The 18,534-nt window shown below is 52.1% G+C and overlaps 8 protein-coding genes across 8 annotated transcripts; 4 read left to right on the top strand and 4 right to left on the bottom strand.

Moving 5' to 3' along the window:
* Positions 1 to 3,239: 3,239 nt before the first annotated feature.
* On the bottom strand, positions 3,240 to 3,504 carry SNOG_07007 (hypothetical protein; the record flags this gene model as incomplete). Its single annotated transcript, XM_001797312.1, has 2 exons — positions 3,240 to 3,435; positions 3,485 to 3,504. The coding sequence occupies 2 exons, from the start codon at positions 3,502 to 3,504 to the stop codon at positions 3,240 to 3,242; spliced, it is 216 nt and encodes a 71-aa protein (XP_001797364.1).
* Positions 3,505 to 5,074: 1,570 nt separating this feature from the next.
* On the top strand, positions 5,075 to 6,264 carry SNOG_07006 (hypothetical protein; the record flags this gene model as incomplete). The annotated part of the gene is made up of 3 exons (XM_001797311.1): positions 5,075 to 5,336; positions 5,387 to 5,929; positions 6,065 to 6,264. 3 exons carry the CDS (start codon positions 5,075 to 5,077, stop codon positions 6,262 to 6,264), a joined length of 1,005 nt encoding a protein of 334 aa, XP_001797363.1.
* Positions 6,265 to 7,591: 1,327 nt separating this feature from the next.
* Positions 7,592 to 8,326, bottom strand: SNOG_07005 (hypothetical protein; the record flags this gene model as incomplete). The annotated part of the gene is made up of 3 exons (XM_001797310.1): positions 7,592 to 7,792; positions 7,839 to 8,206; positions 8,242 to 8,326. The coding sequence occupies 3 exons, from the start codon at positions 8,324 to 8,326 to the stop codon at positions 7,592 to 7,594; spliced, it is 654 nt and encodes a 217-aa protein (XP_001797362.1).
* A 1,813-nt stretch (positions 8,327 to 10,139) lies between these two features.
* On the top strand, positions 10,140 to 10,848 carry SNOG_07004 (hypothetical protein; the record flags this gene model as incomplete). Its single annotated transcript, XM_001797309.1, has 2 exons — positions 10,140 to 10,793; positions 10,819 to 10,848. 2 exons carry the CDS (start codon positions 10,140 to 10,142, stop codon positions 10,846 to 10,848), a joined length of 684 nt encoding a protein of 227 aa, XP_001797361.1.
* A 2,721-nt stretch (positions 10,849 to 13,569) lies between these two features.
* SNOG_07003 (hypothetical protein) lies at positions 13,570 to 14,245 on the top strand (the record flags this gene model as incomplete). The annotated part of the gene is made up of 2 exons (XM_001797308.1): positions 13,570 to 13,654; positions 13,722 to 14,245. The coding sequence occupies 2 exons, from the start codon at positions 13,570 to 13,572 to the stop codon at positions 14,243 to 14,245; spliced, it is 609 nt and encodes a 202-aa protein (XP_001797360.1).
* A 1,135-nt stretch (positions 14,246 to 15,380) lies between these two features.
* Positions 15,381 to 16,036, bottom strand: SNOG_07002 (hypothetical protein; the record flags this gene model as incomplete). The annotated part of the gene is made up of 2 exons (XM_001797307.1): positions 15,381 to 15,811; positions 15,859 to 16,036. 2 exons carry the CDS (start codon positions 16,034 to 16,036, stop codon positions 15,381 to 15,383), a joined length of 609 nt encoding a protein of 202 aa, XP_001797359.1.
* A 544-nt stretch (positions 16,037 to 16,580) lies between these two features.
* Positions 16,581 to 18,044, bottom strand: SNOG_07001 (hypothetical protein; the record flags this gene model as incomplete). The annotated part of the gene is made up of 4 exons (XM_001797306.1): positions 16,581 to 17,455; positions 17,594 to 17,750; positions 17,803 to 17,921; positions 17,972 to 18,044. The coding sequence occupies 4 exons, from the start codon at positions 18,042 to 18,044 to the stop codon at positions 16,581 to 16,583; spliced, it is 1,224 nt and encodes a 407-aa protein (XP_001797358.1).
* Position 18,045: 1 nt separating this feature from the next.
* On the top strand, positions 18,046 to 18,530 carry SNOG_07000 (hypothetical protein; the record flags this gene model as incomplete). The annotated part of the gene is made up of 2 exons (XM_001797305.1): positions 18,046 to 18,098; positions 18,149 to 18,530. The coding sequence occupies 2 exons, from the start codon at positions 18,046 to 18,048 to the stop codon at positions 18,528 to 18,530; spliced, it is 435 nt and encodes a 144-aa protein (XP_001797357.1).
* Positions 18,531 to 18,534: the final 4 nt, after the last annotated feature.

Below are 18,534 nucleotides of genomic sequence, written 5' to 3'. Positions count from 1 at the left end.
TGCACGCCAGAGCTTGAATTTATCCGGCCCCACCGAGGCTTAATCCCCAGCTTCTCCAGCAACCTGCCCACGGGAAAATCAAGCGCGCATCAGTCTGGAGAGCCCTCGAATTCGTTGTCGATGCCACAGAACGCGTCAAGTCTTGGTGTGCACAAGCTTTTTAGCAGGACGATCGCGTAACGTCCACCTGCGTACATACAACGCATTGTGCATTTCTCTAAGTTCCCCCACTTACTCACGTGAAAGTGACACTTCTTCCCAGGTCATGTGGCTCTCCGGGCATGCTTGTGCATGTAAGCAGCCACGTGATCTGTCGACCTGGGATCCGGTGGTAAAGGTCGATGAAGTTAATATTAGGGACGCTGCTCGAGCCTTTCTCCCCAAACGCTTAGCTTCTATCGAGTGGGCCCCAGGGACTCACCCAAAACGTAGCTTTCCCGTGCATTTGCTAATTGGTGGAACATCATCTACAAGGCCCCGGATTAGGAGGGCTTGCCCGTCAACAGTCACGCTACTTTAGCGTCGGACTAGCGTTGCACCTGGAAGTCCTTCCGGCACAGACGGACGCGGTACTTAGAAGAGTTTAGCGTCATCTTCGAAAAGTTAGAAGTGGCTTCATACCAACACGCCGCGAAACACAGTGGCAGGCAACGGATACGAGCCCTTTTCAAATGTTGAACAACGCGGCTGCGGCTATTAAAGTCACGGAGGAATTATGGCGCCAGTCCAATGATCTAAATTGCCTTACGACCGAGTGGTCATGGATACCCGCTGTTGCCCCAGATTGTTCCGGGCTACCCAGGTCCAAGGTTCTCGCACATCAGTGGATACTCATTACAGCAACGTGGGCGGCGACCAAGAACCAGCACTTCTGGAATCGCGTTTAATATGTAGTAAATCGCCGAGATCATTTATGAAGAAGGCTTTTGCGCAAGATTCGGCAGAGAGCCAAGGATTCCATGGCTTTGTGGGGATGCTGGCTTTCACGATTAGGGTCTCCATGTCTATCTACAATTCCCTTGCTCTTAGCCCGCAGACACATCGTTTTCATCCCAAATGTCTTCCGTGACCTATGGACTTGAATAATATACTAGTTGAAACACTTTTGAAGCCTTTACAGACACAGTATAGCTGCGGAAGTCACCGGATACACAGGCCCATTTATCTACTTGGAATTCCTTGGTATTCCATTTCCGCAACTTCAGCCTCACTCCAGGGAAATCCTATACCACTCCAACAGATATTCACGATATCATTTAGCCAAAGTCAATATGAATATGCCACTGGTCATTCAACCCGACCAAGCTGCACTACCGAATATATTCAGTGTGATTTAAAAGCTTTCCAAAGACAAGACGAAACGTCACGTTCCTAGGTATTCTAATGTCAGCTAAGTTATTGTTCTTCGCATTGCAGACGCTCCATCAACACTCCAGGTACAGTCACCGAAAGCAATCTTTTGAACTACGTAACGAAACTTGCATCATTAGAAGTACCGGGAGTTTATCATAATCATTGTACAAGGGGTTTTTACTCATCAAGCGTCCACTGCTAGGGACGCAAATGGTGTATTTCCACGCGGAAGTTGCAAGAAACAATGGACGAGTTCATTACGCGCTACAAGCAGTCTGGTTGAATGGCATCAGTGTCAGGACACAGGTCTGCACCCACTGCGCCAGCATACCAAAAAGGTTACAATGATCAATCAGCGATTGATCACAGTGCAGAATAGTATATATCGTCAGCCAGGCCTGACAATCAGTTTGTATAACAGAATGATTCGAGGGCTCCTGTGGCTATATAGGAGTGCGCAAACACGTCACTGGAGGCAATTCGAAGAGACATCTCGGAATTCGATGGGCGGAAAGAGTTTGAGATTTTGTTGTGGTGATCTAGGGTTGACGTGCGAAGGCTGTCTCAGGCGGCAGCAATCTCAGAAATGAGATTGAGGCATACCCCCTCCTTCGAGATCAGTGACACGTTACCTCCGTGCACGATGATGTGTAGCTTGTAGGGCTCTTCGCTTCTCCAAGGTATGCGCTACGGAAGCGGTCATCTTCACGGGCTTGGCGTATGTCTCATAAGTCTTGAATTGCTGCAGGATCCATAGGAACGCTGTCGTACACAGTGCGCATCATCTTTGGAGTTACCCTTCCAACGCAGGCGGAGAAAGTTGCGATGTAATGCTCACTTGTCTGACCCAACACGAGAATTTAGTGCGGCTCTGCTACCTTTGACTCGGATCTGAGCCAATAAGGGTTGAACGTGGCCTGTGCTGACATTGCGGCGTAGTGCTTTCACCCGACAGCTCGAATCAGTCTGCAAGACAAGATCAACAATATGCATAGTCATATAACCCGCATAGATTGGATGTTATTGAATGTGTACCAGCTTGTTCAGCTATTGGATGATCCCTGTCTTCGGGGACCACTTGTGTTGCTTCTGCGGGAAAGACGTTATCGCAAGGACGAGTGCTTTGAAGGCGGGAGGGAGGTTCGGGACACTACAATGTCTATCTTCAGATCTGGTGCCGGTGGATCTAGGGCTACTTTGCCGGGACACAATATTGATCTGCGGAGACCTCATCAGTTGAGTGCGCTCGTGACATGCCAAGGTACCTCTCCAACGACGATGTATGCCTCTGACCGCTGTTTCATAGCAGCTTATTGGTTGCTTTCCCGGTCAGACATACATGTGGCTATCCTGGTGGATGTAAGACTCTGAACTGAGCTCTCAAGAGACACTTGTGCTGCACCTATTATGCGGTAAGCCGACAGGAGTCGACCACCTGGCCGGCAGTTATTACAATTGCCAAAGATGATGTTTGATAGGAAATCCTGTTGCACAATCTGCATTGCTGACATTATGTGAGAGTGTACGGGCCAGAATCCAAATGCATAATGTAACTAGGTCGAGCTCAGCAATAATGCAAATATTCCATGAAGTACCACAGGTGTGTACTTGTAGCGTGCGTGAGAGATAGAAAGAGTGTGGGTCTTATTGTCTTAACGATCGCCCGGATCCTGTGCCTCTGCCAGATGGATATCGCCTCGCACCCATATGTATTGCGATATAGCCGAATGGATTGTTTCTAGCACGATACCAACGGGTCGTACAGACTCACGGGCCGAAATGTGACCCTGTCTTTCAAGTCGGCAATCTGCGTGAATGGCATCCTACCATTTGCGCCACCTCAGCTTGCGCTTAACGGAACTTCATGCGAACCCCACTTACTTTGACTACTTCTGGACAGGCGTTCCAAGAGAATGCATAGATATCACAATGATGTAATCATCGATTGCATTGTTTAAACGCATGACCATCATGTGAACCCTGTCAATGTGTCTGGTGGTACTTATGGCTGCTGTGGCTGCTGTGGCTGATGTAACGCCCGTCTGACCGGTAGCAATGTCTAGCAAGCATGGATCTGCATTTCTAGAATTGGCATTAACCAGGGTATAGCGCGAGATAAGTGCGTACGTACACTAACGATACTGGAACCATGTTGGAGCATCCTTGACAGGCTCAACATGTTTCCAGTTGACCAGACATGATCAGAATGAATGCCGGAGATGTCTAGTGCTGATCGCGCCACGATCGAATTATCACAATTCTGTTAGCGCCAGCTTGCCAACGCTGACTATGCTGAGGATGAGCGGAATGTGTGTGTGAGGCATACTAGGTACGCCGCAATGTTGAGATGGGGATAGAAGAGCAAGATCGGCCTCCAGCATGCTTACCCCTGCTGCTTGTAGCTTGTGTGCGGGAGATCAATATGTGGCACAGGATGTCGCGCATGCTCCCGAGGTGGGTGTGCTTTGCGCTGCAAGCAAGACGTGCTATTGCCTGCCCAGGTTAAGACCGGCTCTAAGACCTACCACATCGATGAACTCCTTCTAGATTCGCTTCATCGAGGTGCATAACGTCACAGTCTTTTCATGGGTTTTCCCTGCGAGGCCTATCACCAATCATACTCCTGCTCGTCCTACTAGCAGAGTCACCATGCGGATCCTTCATGCTTGAGGCGGTCAGCCGTGTATGCCTCAATCCCACGTGAATCTGCCTTATCGGTGGTGAATGCCCTTTGGAGGTCCCTGGCTCCTTGAGGCTCAATATGTACCGTGCCGTTTAAGGTTGCGTAGCAGTGCAGATGGACCAGGCAGCGGAGCTGGGAAGTTGACAGCACGATGTCCTGCATGCCGCATCGCCGTCCAACCAGTCTCATGCCGAAGATTCAGACGTTTCTGACAGGGCGATCATTGATCCCTTGGAGAACTTGCAGCAGTCCTTGTTCAAGCATGCGTGGCTTGTACTTCGCTGTGCCTCGTCAGGTATGAGGTTGCGTGCATGTGATAAGGTGCAATACTCAATGTGAGCCTCATGCGCCTTGCATGAAATGATTCACCGCTATTCTGCACCGGGGCGAGCGAGTCTGTCGACAGCTGCCAGCTTTAGGACGTCATGACCCACGGCTTTGTTGGCGGCATCGTGTGAACAGATGGCACTTGAACACAATTGTAACTGCGCTCGACCATGTGAGGCAAATGCTGTTGTCAAAGGGCACTGCCTTCGTATCGAGCGCTTTGCAACCAGAATGAAGTGAAGTAAACTGCGGTCTTAACATCGACTGGCTGCTGAACATCTGTCAGGGCGTCGGAGATGGCCGTATGCGCACATAAACTAGGCTTTGACCATCGCCGGGCCCGCCAAGCGAGTCAGGTGTGCCCTTTCGGGCTGTGTAATGTTGAAGCGCCTCATGAAGGTTGAAATCCGCCATTGGTGTTGCGCGACGAGGGGGCTGTTGTAGGCAAACCTGCGCCAAGGGACCTTATCCTTCGCCTAGTATGCCACCACGCAATGTGCCCCATGTTTCACTGCAGTAGTGCATCATAAATCTACCGCTTTATGTCTTTCTTTATGTCCCTCTCTTTCCCAATACTTACCCCTTTGTACCCCTTCATTCAGCTGATCTTGCAGACATTCGAGCTGCCTGACAAGAGGCAGACAAGAGACTGTGGTTACACTCCTTCCACAGTTTAGACTGCCATCGCGTGCCAGTATCTGAAGCTCAGTCATGAGTGAGACAGCGGGTGGCGCCCCTCTAGTGAACATGAACGGCAGCTTCCAGACCCATGAGGAAGACGAGAGTACCTCGGCGTACGATCATCGACCGATCAGCGACCATGACGACATGCGGCATTACAATACATATGAGGCTTATCCTTCGTTTCTTCCTTTGGCACCTCCGTTCCAGCAGGGCTCGTGGGAGCCGCGCGCACCGGCATCACCCTGCCCAGTGATCACAGGGACTTTCTTGTCGAATGATCCTCTCCATGGTAAGATGAATGGTGCGAGGGAAGATAGAAAAGAGACTGACGAGAAATAGAAAGAAGTCAAATGATCCACGATAATGTCGCGAATGGGGAGTGGTACACAAACGGGTACTCCGACAGTGTGGCAGCTAGACCACACGGTTCGACCGAAGACCAGCCACAAGGATATGGACCACACCAGTGGTCCTACTCTGAACCAACAGTCATCACGGGACCGAATGTCGCATATCGAGCGAACGCGACCCATATACAAACTCCTTCGTACTTGAGTGATGCAGGACAAGCATCAAGATCACAATTCCCGGCCAACTTATCGCTCGATGCCACGCAAGAGCCCTGGTCAGCTGTCGCTGCCCATCCTGGTGGATACAATATGCTTTCAAGCAACTTACAATCGGGCGATGAAATTTCGCATTACCCAGAGAACACAATCAGCAGCACTTCCTCTTTCATCAACGGCACGGGTGCGATTACACCAGATTCGTCATGGCCGAACAATGTGGTTGACCAAGCTGGATCATGCAATTTTGGTCCGAGCGTGTTGAGCATTCGCATGAAGGACGTAGAGCATGAGACTCACGGTTTGCAGGAGCAGGGTGCGTCCCAGTTTCAATACAATGTCCAAGAAGGATCGCCGTCGATTAACCATAACGTTCACGAACATGTCGCTGCTCCTAAAGATGCTTGGTGAGTAGATCATTTCGATGTGTGATCTCGGCTGATGCTCCTAGGTACGCCGGCGGAAGCCAACATTTGGCAATCCAACTTCCGTCACGCTCATTGTCCACCGCCTCACATTCCGGGTCGGATCAGTCAGCCAGGAGATCAACAGGGTGCCTTCCAGATGTGCTTTCTTGCCCTGATCCCACGTGCGATGCGATCTTTCGTGGACATCATCGAAAGGGTAGTTTCAATCGTCATCGCCGACTGAACCATCAGCCTGATGGTGCTAGAATATACCTGTGCGGGCACCCATCCTGTGAACATGTGTTCAAAAGGCAAGATGCACGATTGAAGCACCATAGAAGCCGCCATCCAGAGTTGGGTGAACAAGGGCCCGTGCCTCGTTCGCGACAGTGCGAGACACAAGATGAATTACTTCGAGATGTATCAGGCTGGACAGGACCGATGAGCGACGAGAATCATTATTACTGAAGATCCAAGCACTGGAGCCAGCCAAAAGTCGATCCCTTTTACCCAAGCTTGAGTATTGAAAAAGCACTTGCCTAAGCAAGTTGTTGGTAGGTGTCATGCTGATTGAAACGACCCCGGGAAGAGAGAGATAGCTTCAGCTCAAGCAGCTTGGTGTATGATTCTCCATGAAAAGAGCATACCTTTGTAAGTTGCCCCAGATGGAGACTCATCCGATTCTTCTGAGAAAGATGTGTTTCTAATTGTGTAGATTCTATCGGGTCGCGATAGGCGAGGCGAGGCAAGGTCATGGAGCAACTTCGGACAGCTGGGACAGTTTGGAAAGGAATGACAAAGTCCGAGCGACGATACATAGACCACCCGGTACGACGTCCTCAGTGCGAGACAGCTTGCCGGGGTTGCAATAATACAATAGGATAGTCGCGCAATGCATTGTGTCTTGGTTCCAGCGGAATCGCCTTCGCTTCAACATGCAAATTGATATCGATATTGTCTTTCCCGGGACCTTGTTGACGGGATAGCAGAGACTGAGATCGGAAATGGATCAGCACGTCTTCCGAGCACGCAGCAGCACAGAGTGTGTACACGTGCTTCTATTTCCCCGTTAATCTTTTTAGCGGTCATTGTATTTAGGACATGCGATGAGGTGTGTGGCATAGCAGAACGAAGTTTATCAAAGTCCAATCAGAACATGATATCCCGAGGTGCTGGATGGCATGCGAAATGTCCATGTGGCTGATGTCCAAATGCAGTTGGCCGAGGCAATCCTGCTTTTCTTCTTCGCTCGTGACATAACAGAGAGGCAGAAAAAGGCAGATATGTGTAGCCTTCATACGTAAGCGTATCCGCGGAAGGAGCGCTTTCGTATAATCATAGCTCATGCGCGCTCGAGGCGTAGCTCTCACAGACACTTTACATAGTAAAGACAGGAGCATGCGATCTCCAAAAACAGGGTGCGTCCGGAGTAATCTCGTTTGAGAGAGACGAAAACGATGAACTGTTCGGCTCTCATCCCGTGCTGGGGTTGAGTTTTGGCCCCCACAGATATCGTTTACCGCCGTCGATCGTAAGCCGTATGCCGATTCAATCAAAGTGAATTTGGTCTGTCATTTCCGGCTCTTCGGCTCCACGTTGATGACGCGCGCCTCACGTAACTCGCCCCGATAGCTCAGAAACGATTGGGGAACCCCACGAGGGCTCTCGCTGGGTGCAACTGCAGGTGCGGGACAGATTGCGTTCATGCGACGATATGGCAGATGTGAAGTGGGGCCAAAACCTGCAGGGTGGCCGTGTGTGGTTAGAGTCCCCTGCTGGATTTATTGTGTGGCTGCTGCACCTCGGTGGAACGCATACAAGCGCAAGGAAATCGTGCTCGAACGATCGCTTCTGGCGGCTTCGTATGCAAAATTCGGCGTTCGAAGGTGGTTGGGGTGTTTCACTAGGCCCGTTTCGTTCATGTCTCGTAGCAGCTGGCAATTGGGTCATAACATAGCTTCGTAATGAAGCTCTTGCGCTCAAATATGTTGGTAGGTCCAGCAATGTTCTCTTCCATACCGAGTGCTTTCGTGTGCCAAGGTTGGACGTAGCCATGTCTTTACGAAGGGCAAAGCTACCATCAGATATGACGGAGTCCGCCCAGGTTTGGGTCAAGATTGGCGTCCACATATCTGCTTCCCACCCTGCATAGTTCGTCTGCACATGAGCTGCGAACGCGCCTAGTCCTGTCACAACTCACAAATGTGATTGGTTTTGTGACGAGAAAGCGGCTCTGCGCTGAGCGTTGATTGGTGGTAAAGGCTCGACTGAGGCACTGAGGCGTTGCTCTCCACTTCAATGCTCATGTTTGCAACGCCTACATGACAGCTGTTGGATGGCCCATGTGCGTCCAGCTACGGCTCCACATCGTCCCATATATGTGGCACAGTTGCTCGTGCGCCGGCCTCAGGTCCATGATTCGGACGACATGGAAACCATCGTGGATGCAGCGCTGAGATATGACCTTGTCTTTCATCGACATGCATGGATGCATCTGCAAGTAAGAGGAAAACCATGAAATAAGCAGTGAGCGTTGCCAGTCCGTAAGCCACCATCCTTTCGTGGCCATGTGGGTTGCAGCCCCATGCAACTTGACGCCTACATAGCTTTGGGGGAATACAACCGACCTATCATGGCACCTTAGGATGCGCACCTTCCTGCGCAATCCTCTAACGGCTCGGCCCTGCTGTTTGTTGAAGGATAGGCGTGGGTGATCTACTGCGTTGGATTGTTCAAAGAAGTCCCTGTTTCCACCGCGTTCTGTCGTTGGTTTCCGGAATCTTTGATTTGTTCCTTCTTGCGGTCTTGCCCACTCGCACGTGTACATCATCACTTGTCCACCCAGTTGTTCTTATTGCTCTTTTCAATGCCCGTATGACCGACGCCCTCAGGCGACTTGTGTGCGCCGACCACCTTCGGTCAGCTTCAGAGCTGAGAGGGTTGTGTCTACAGCTGTCGCCTCTGTCGACACCCTCGACACCTTCTACCTCTTTCGAATACCCTTCCCTCGACAATGGCTCTCCCAACATATGAAGTTCTGGTTTACAAGGTGTGGCTTAGAACAGACTAGTGAGCCTTTAGGCTCTGGTGCTGCACATCGGCATGTCGCAACAAACGATCTCTCTAAGCTCCCGCTGTAAGTATGAGTTCTGTTTGCGAAGATCGGGAACAAAGAATCGTTTGGGAATGGAATACCTCCTGTGAGAACAGTTTCCAGATGAGAGAAGTCTAACTGGCAAAAGTGTTTTCGATCCGACATGATGGTTTTGGTTGCCATGCAGCTAAGCCCCGTCCAACAAGGAGCTACACACGTGGAGGACGTCGTGCCGATGGTATCGTCACACCGTCTACACAGGGTGCTCGATATTTTCGCAGAGAATCGTCTCGTTCGGTCCTCGATACATCAAGTCGGCTTCGACTACTCGGGCTTGCGTTCTATTCAACTACGACTGTTTCTTGGGAGAATAAGTTGGGCCTCCATCTATTCTCCGATAGGCTCGATTCATCTTCCCGGTTGCTCCTTGCACCACCGTTTTTCTCCGCTCGACGACACGGGCAAGCAACCACCTCGGTGTGACAATACCTGTAACCTCGTCGTACCCCTTTGAATGGTGTCAACGTCCAGATTCTACATTCCAGGAGCGAGCGATATATCGTGGACCGTTCCAGAGAGCACCGAGCGAGATCGAAGTGTCGGATAACGTGACAGTCCTCCAAAGCAGCGCAAGAGGCGTGTGTCGCACGGAGCCCTCCCACGACAACCACGGCCACCTTGTCCACCTTGTCTACCTCCCTCCCTTTTAAGCTCATCCACCTCATCACCCCTCAACGAACGCAACCTCTCAGCGCTTTCCCTCCTTTTTGCTTGGGACAGCCCGACGCTTCTTTTCTTGACTCAGACGCGGCGCTACACTTTCATTCGCACACCACTGCTGCCATCTCCACAGCTGGCCTTCAGAACAAAGTACCCACTGTGCCGGCAACGAGGATTCCTTGCAACTGACCAAGCGCATCGTGCCTTTTCTGCTGCAAAGCTCTTGCAAAGCGAGAGGAATTAGAAGCGCTTGGTGAGCGTTGGGACGCGACTGCAAAAAGCCTTCAGGTCCATTCAACACGATCATGGAACCCGAGCCGTGGTTTGACGATTTCCTCATGCCGGACGCCAGTGACTGCGACCCTGGAACGAATCACCAGTTGGAGATGGCGCCGGTGCCGCCAAGCACCACCAGCTTTCAATCCAATAGGGTTGACGAAACGTCACTCCTCCTGACCGGTGCGAGCTTTGGTGTCGAGTCCAACACTAATCAACATTGGACGAACAACTACCAGGAGTCCTTTGGGCGCGAGACCACCGTGCCTCATCCCAACATGGCCTCGAACAGTCAGGATCATGGCTTCCTTGATTCTGGAGAGCTGGGCGCTTCCTTTGTCGAAGACAACAGCATACTAGAATCCGGCTATCCGCAGATGGTCTATAACGATGTCAACGATTGGCGATCTGTTAATGGGCACCGGAGTCCATTACCAACCTTCAGCATTCAGCATGACGGCGAAACGCCAAGCGACAGACAGCAACTCGATGCTGGACAGGGCTCGGATGGCTGGTGCCATAACCACCATCAATTTCCGTCAACGGAGGACACGCACGGATCGAATGAGTTTTACCACTCAGATTCTGTTGCTGGCCAAATGCCGACTGTCTTACTGGAGAGCCTCATCAGCACGCTGATTCTCTTGATGGAAACATCCCTGCGATCGCACGGAGACCAACACGTACCATCCGATGCGGTAGTGATAGTGCACACTCGAGCACCTTGGAGTCATCTAGTGCTGCACGCTGCGCCAAACATGGCACCCAGCTGCCCTACCTGTACCTTCCTGGCTAGTTCAAGCCGCGGACCGGACTGCCCACCAATTGTTCATGCTCGCTTCTTTCGAACACAAGAACATCGGCAACCACACCAGGTTCGGCGTTTACCGGAATTGCGGATGTTTTTGACACACTGCGAGATGCAGCGTCTGGAGGCGCTATGAACCAGTTCCCACAATACCAAATGCGCGGCTTCAATGGAAGTCTTCCTGTTGTTCATGGCGCGGAAGATGGATTTTATACACCAGAAACCCATGCTGGGTACTTGTCGCCACATCCAGAAGCCGACAGAGTTCCGCGGTTAGTGTCAATCACTGCAACGGAGCTCAACAGTATGCTGACCAGCACGTAGCTCTCGTCCCTCATTCTCCGGGCACACTGAGGACTCATCGTCAGTCATCTCAGCTGCTAGCAATACTCTCTCCCACGGCTCAGGAACCTTGTCTTGCCCTGAATGTCCAACAACGTTCTCAGGGCCATATGGACGTGGGAATTATAACAGGCACAGACGCCACAAGCACGCGCCATCCGGAAGCCAAGAATATCCTTGCGAGGTAAAAGGCTGTGGCAAGACATATCTGCGCCCAGATGCACGACTGAAGCATTATCGCAAACGGCACGCGGATGCACGTGAGACTGGACCACCCAAAGCTCGCAAGTCGTTGTGTCATGACAACAAGAGTCTGGAACCCAGATACCAAACATAGCCTCCAGTGGGTCATTGGACTTTGCAACTTCACATACTTCCAGGTTCAGGTCTCGTCCTCACGCCTGCTCCGCATTCATGAAGTATGATCCGGCTTCAGGTCTCTTTTCTCGAGGCTCAGGCTTCTTAAGACAACCTTTCCATGCCATCTCTTTCAAGTTCAACAGAACGGTCTTTCTCCACTGCAGTTCATCTTCGGGCCATGACGTTTATGTCCGCGAAACATTTCCGTATGCAACGAGTTATGTACCGCGCTCATTCTTTGAAACGAGGCTGACCCTTCAGCCATATCTCCTTTGTATATCTCCTCCGCTTGTAGCACATGATGATGTATCCCTCTTACAACGTTGCTGAATTCTGTATCTCTTTCATATGTCTCTGCTCTTAACAATGTCGCCCCCTCTTGTATCCCCTCTACATGTACATTTCTTCGTTTCTTAATGCGTGTTCCTTTGTAGCTGGAGTTTGGAAGCAGGGGCTGTATGAAGGTGATAATGTCTCCGAAGACTCATCTCTTGTGATGAGCCTTACGAACAACAAAAAAATGATAATGGGTTCCGGCGTTTGTTTATACGTGGTTCGTTCGGAGAGACACAGGCGTTGTCGGTAAAAGTTAAACGATTACGGTGCAGCTTTGGGATATGACCGCTCGGGAACGAAGGTAGACATGCTCGCTGCCTGTAGATGGGGGCGGCCTCGCAAGAGTTGGGAGCCTAGAACGACATTCATGTTATCTCCTTGTGTTGTAAGCCATGCGATGATCGTTCGTATATGGCTTTCGTCGGCAGCGGGGAGGGTCGCTTAATGATGGTGTCGCGTTCGAGACACGGTTGTCGAACGCTGGTGGTGGTAGTCCATGGAAAAAAATCGTCGTCGTCTCATGACACCCTTCTCCACCTTCTTTTCGAATATGTCTCTTGTCTCTTCTCCGTCAGCATGACCATGCTTAGCCGGATTCAGTCTTTGTCAACGGCCTTGGTCCTTCGGTAGCCTGCCGTGATGGTGTTATCCAGGCAGACATCGTCAGCCCGTTGTCCCGCGTCTAACATCAACGAGAAGTTACAGTCCAGAGGATATGTCTAAGGGTTAAAACTTAGGTGACCAGGTGTCGCGAGATGTGTGTGGAACCAGACGGCTAATAGTGGATCCGGCGTGTTACAATGAACAGACGTCGTTGCAAGGGGGAAGCTACGGCGCTCCCGGGCTTCTTGGCGTCGGTCTGTTCCAACGTCCTCCAATACTCCTGCCCTAGGGACCCCTTCCGCAACCCCATTGCACGATCTGCTTCTTCTCTTATCCATGAACGCTCTGACTGTACTGCGTACGACTCTCTCATACTGTGTCAGACGCGCGATGTATGCCAATCATAAACCTTTTTCCCACTTCCAGAGGAATGCACTGCCTCTCCGATGCAACTTATCAGCTTCTCTACCTTGACTTGATGATGGCTAGACAGGTCATCAGCTATGACATGACAAAGACCATACATTATGGGAACAGAATGGTGTAGGAGAAAGGAAGCTGATTAGCTAGATGCTTTCGAATCCCAGTCTTTCTAGGAATTTTTCGCCTCCTGGGGCGACTGCTAATGTCCAGCAGATTCGACAAGCCCAACAAGTATGACTCCGTGTGCAGCCAATTCGGTGGTGAATGTCTAGGTTCATGATCAGGCAACGTTGACATGCATACGAGGTACACCCTCCCGAGCCACTGCACGCCATAGCGAACCATCTGGATGAACGGGATGGGCCCAGGAGCTGGAATCAAATAGGAATGAGAGCCCTGTATGTGCAGGATTCTCCTGCTATCCTAAACCCTAAAGTGTCGAAGCCCTCCTTGCTCAAACACGCGCAATGCCAAAGCGTTGCTAAGCCCAGAACTCTGTGCACACACCCATTACGCCATTAGACGCATCTAAGCAGTTCGGAGCTGCCGCAATCCTACAAAAGCTTTTCGTGGGTATTATACTCGTTATGACTAAATACGATGCACCGCCTCCTTACTCGCCACAGCTCTACTTGGGAACCCTCGGGCGAGCATTCTGGAACCAGCGAGCAGGTCGCCACTCCCATCAAGAAGTTCTGTCGTCCACATCTTTCGTAGGATAAGGAGATGTGATCTCAAGTTACCCTTGAAGCACGGATACTCGTTGGCTTGAACAGGGCTGAAGTTACTGCCTCAGGTGGGTGGTCTTCCAGCCGCGTGCATGAACTTGATCCCTGCAAGGTCATGGACTTGCGGCAAAAACCAATTACTCGGACGCAGAACTGCAGCTTTAAGATACCGATGGGCCATAAGCCTGCAGAACATTTTTGCTCAACGCAACGACAGCTCATCTTCGACCTGACGCGCATTTCAGCTAGGAGCCTGATCGCCGGTACCTGTATGCACGGAAACCCAGGGCCAACAACCCAACGATGGTTCCGATGGAAACGCTCCACTCGCCGACGTCGAACAAACTTCACATGCCGAGGGGAACCTGACACGACAGCCGAACTGCGCATATACACTCATCCTACAGCTGCAGCCACATCACACAACACCTACCACAATGCACTTGGACCGCACCGACCAATTTCGCAGACCAGCGCACAAACATGCGATCTTGTAGCTGAGCGCACAAACACGAGGGCAGACACTACCGACTGACTTCACAGGCCAGAGCACGTACCGACCACCGATCAACACCAGCACGCCAGCACACTCGCCCTCAGGCATCCGATCCCGAAGCAATACCGCTAATACCTACTCCTCCTCTCGCCAACGAGCATACTTTCGCCAATGCAAGCCTCGTACACCAGTACCGCAAATAAAGCCCGACAATGTCGAGCCGAGGCAGGTCTACCGGACACAAAATCTGCAGTCAATGAAGCCCAACAAAGTCAAGATGAGGCAGAATCTATTGGATGCACATCGATCGATGGCCTCGAGAATGCTTACTTGCTTGCATACAAGAATCAATACCTGCAGCCGCCGATTCCTGCCACCAGCACGATAGACTGAGCCCCCCTAGCCAATGGTGCTGAGGCAATCCAACCGGATCGATAGCCTCGAGAATGCTTGCTTGCATGCCGGAAACGATATCTGCGGTATCCACACAGCGATGTCTAGCCTGCAGTCGCTACCAAGCCACAGGATATATACATGTGACGAGGCTACACACGACCTATCGCTTTGTAGATTCGTTCTGTTGACGATGTGACCAACATGATAAAATCCTCCGAGTGAGTAATGGAATGAGGCGATATTTACTGTGTGATCAATCACAAGCACCAAATCTGCAGGTGGGTGCGAAAATGGTACTCATCTTGCGAATTCTCTCGATTGTTCATTTACGTAGATCATACCGTGAGTAGGTTGCACGACAGCTGCTATACTATGGAAATGTTGACCGCCTCCCTACCACACCACACACATTATGTTGCCTAGCCCTGGCGGTTCAGTAGCATAGGTCGATGCTGAACTCGTGGATCGAACCCTGTAGAAGACAACGCAGACCACCCATTCTCGTCTACCGACCCAGTGGTCCCATATTCGCGGCGCCTCCTGACCTCCTTGACTTCTTTCCCTGGCCACCCAATGCAAAGCTGCCCATATTACCCACATTTCGCGATATGCTCCCAAGTGGCTGTCGGGTCATCGGTGACGCTTGATACGAAGGGCCGCTGTCGTGGTTGAGAAGGACGTTCTGTCGTGTACCACCAAGTACTGGCAGGCGGCTTCGCTGGGAGAGACCTGGTGTACCAACTGGGGCGGCTTCTAGAAAACGATGAGTCAAAGCACATCACCAAAGGCTCTGAGTGAACGTACGACTAGAACCCATTCTGTTGCCCAGACCATGGCCTTGGAGGTGAGGCGCATAGTGCTGGCTCAGTCCTATGCCTTGTCGATGCTGGCCACTGTCGCCGGAGCTCCTGCTATCAGCCCTGTTGTGCGGTCGACCACCGCCAACCCGCTGGCTCACACCCGTTTGACTGTACTGTGCGGTGCCAGCTCGTATGCCAGGTAACCTATCGATGAAGCGGTCGCCGCGAGCCGTCTGGAGTGTGATCTCTGCTTCATTGCCGGCAGCATGCGCGACATGAGATGCCATGACTTGAGCTTTCAAAGCCTGGTAGAGCTTCGTAATCTGTCCAAGCGATCGAGCCTTCTGGCCAAAAGCGCCACTGAGCTCATGGTTCTTCCCTTCAAGCGCAGAGTACTCTCCCTGCATTGCTATTGGATCTTAGCGGATTATCAGTAACCGTTTGGACTGAGCTCACTCTGCATCTTGTCCTGCAATGCCTGGATCTGCGAATTCGCCTCGTGTATAAGCTGGTCCATCTGCTGGCTCAGCGTGTTGTACTTCTCTGTCAGGCCTTTCGCAAGGTGCTCTTGGTAGATGATCTCTTGAGAAGTCTGGTAGCTGTGAAACGCCAAACCACGACTGGCACACTCCATTATGATCGTGGGACTCAGCCCACTGAGCACGCTGGTCTTGTAATCCTCGGTTGGGTTCAGCCCAGTGGTTATAGCATCATCTGGGTTGTGAAGCGAAGCGCCGCATGCTGGACAATGCCTGTGTGCACCTGTTGACCTCGACAATCCACTGGCGTCGGCACATGGTGCACAAAATACATGACTGCGTCATTAGCGCCCTGAACCAAACGGCTGCTCGGAGAGAAACAAACCTGCAAGTTGTGACGACGGCGCTGTCGTGAAGCTGGGTGCGACACTTGAGGTCGTTGCACCGCAAGGCGAACTCCATCCGTCGCGAACGAGGTGAAGTGAAGTGAAGGTGAGAGTGAAGACTGGTACATGGAGAAGGCACAGTCGGACAGCCGTGACGCTGCTCGATGACACACGATTTTACAAGGAGGCAAGAGCGACTGATATGGAAAGAACAATAGGCTCATCCGGCCCTGGTATCATAATATCGTAACGAAGAATAAATCTACACAACTCGTCAACGCTTCGCCCCTCCGGAAGTCCTGGGACGCCGAAGCTATCGGTCTTCCTTGTCAGGCTTCCTCCGTTGCCTGGTGCTCTTCTTTCCAGCCACGGCTGTGTCGTCTTCTTCCTCATCACGACCTTTGAGCAAGTCATGGTCGAGGTTCCACTCTTCGTTGTCATACCAATCCTCGCCATCGCTCATTTCCCCAACATGGGCTTCGGCTTTGGACCACTTGAACACATCCTGCCGCATGCGGTCGGCCTGTAGCAGTCCTCGATAGAGGTCAGCCGTCGTGCGGGCAACTTCCTCTTGCTTTTGTACATAAGCCATGAGAAGCATGCGCGTCTCTTCAGCTTCATTCGGCGGTAGGCCCAGATCGCGATCCGGTATTGAGTCGGTGGAGAAAGCAAATAGCGGGTGTATAGCGTTGGCGCCGTTCGCGGGAGACTGTGGCGGCGAGGGCGTGGAGGGTGCGTGTGCGCGGGCGCGTGTCGTCATTCGATGTGCTGTCTGCTGGGAAGCTGTATCGGAGGTGTCGTCGGGTGCGTCTTCGCCTTCTGCGGCGGTCTCTCCATTTACAAGTGATGCTCCATTGGTCGCAGGCTCTGTGCCATTCAACCCACTCGAATGACCTTCGCCATTCGTCCCGTTTCTTTGCACACCGTTCATCTCTCCCACGTCCTCCATGTCCACATCTGTCGCACTCGCTGCTGCATCTTGAGTCTCGTCCTCGCCTCGAGCAGCGGCCCCATTCCCTTGTTGTGCCGTCCCATTTGTCCAGGTATTGTGAAAAGGCGCGGGGCTCATGCCCGCCAATGCAACAGGCGCAAACGATGCGTCTCCTACAAGCTTCACAAACAGGGTCTTGGCGCGCGCGATAGTAACGTGCTCCTTGCGCGAAAGAGCACCCGTCTCATTCGCCAGGTCTGTGAGGTGTTTTGAAGTGTATGCTAAGCTGAGTGCTGGGTGGGTCGGTAGATCGGCGGCGGAGGTCAAAGGCGCGAGAAGATCTGTGTCGTATGTCAGTCTATGGTTCCTTGCGAAGAGGCGGCGCTGCTACGAACGTTCTATGTGTGTGTCCGCGTAAGGGTTCTCCTCAACCGCCTCCAGATCATCCTCATCCTCGTACTCATCGTCTGGCTCGACAATGTCGCCGTCCGGGTCAAATCGTGGAGGGTTGCGTTGCAAAATGTCTCGCTTGTAGCCTGCGTGCTCGATGCGCTGTTTCAGTTAGCATCACGGCGAGCTGCAGGCGCAAGACTCAGAAGCCTACCTTCTTGTACCGCCGAGGATCTGAGAGGAAGTCTGAATCGCTTCCTCGCGCATACTGGACCTTGCGCTTGAGGTCTTGCTTGTTGGCGCTGGAGAAAGGGTCTCCTTCGTCTGTGTCTGCTGCGCACAGGGTTAGCCTGAGCGCGAACGCGGCACTGGGGGTGTATTACTGTCGTCTTTGCGCAGAAGCTTCCGCTTCATGCTGAAGATGGTATCAATGATCTGCTGCTGTTGGCTGGCCATGATGGCGAGGCCTCTGCGAGCTCTCGTGGAAAGCAGGTGTAGTCGTGCCGAGAAGTGAGAATGCGAACGCGGCGCGCTCAGTAAGAGCGGGACGTGAATTCCAGTGGCGCGTGGAAGGACACCAGCTTTGGGGACGAAGAATACAAGAGTGGCGGCAGCAGGCGTGGAACTTTGCGATCTGCAGTGAATAGAGCGCGTTGTGGAGAGGACCTCAAGCGCGGGTGGAGGGTGGATTGGAGCTTGATGCACCTCCGATTCGCTGATATGACATCGCCAGCCCTGCATGTGCCGCCAGCCTACCTCCGCCCTAGCATCGCCAGCTGGTACGAGACACAAGCGAACCTCGAGCGCAGGCAAATACACAGCATATGGACATCTACTCTGTCTCTACAGCTTCCCACCTCTAGAGCACCTGCCACCACCGCCGCCGCCGCCGCCGCACCCCCGCAGCTTTCCCGCAACCCTCACCTCATGGCCTGCTGGTAGTCTC

Source organism: Parastagonospora nodorum, assembly GCF_000146915.1.
Source record: "Parastagonospora nodorum SN15 chromosome Unknown scaffold_10, whole genome shotgun sequence".
Lineage (NCBI taxonomy): Eukaryota > Fungi > Ascomycota > Dothideomycetes > Pleosporales > Phaeosphaeriaceae > Parastagonospora > Parastagonospora nodorum.
Note: the sequence above shows the minus strand (reverse complement) of the source record. Positions and strands in the feature narration are given on the sequence as shown.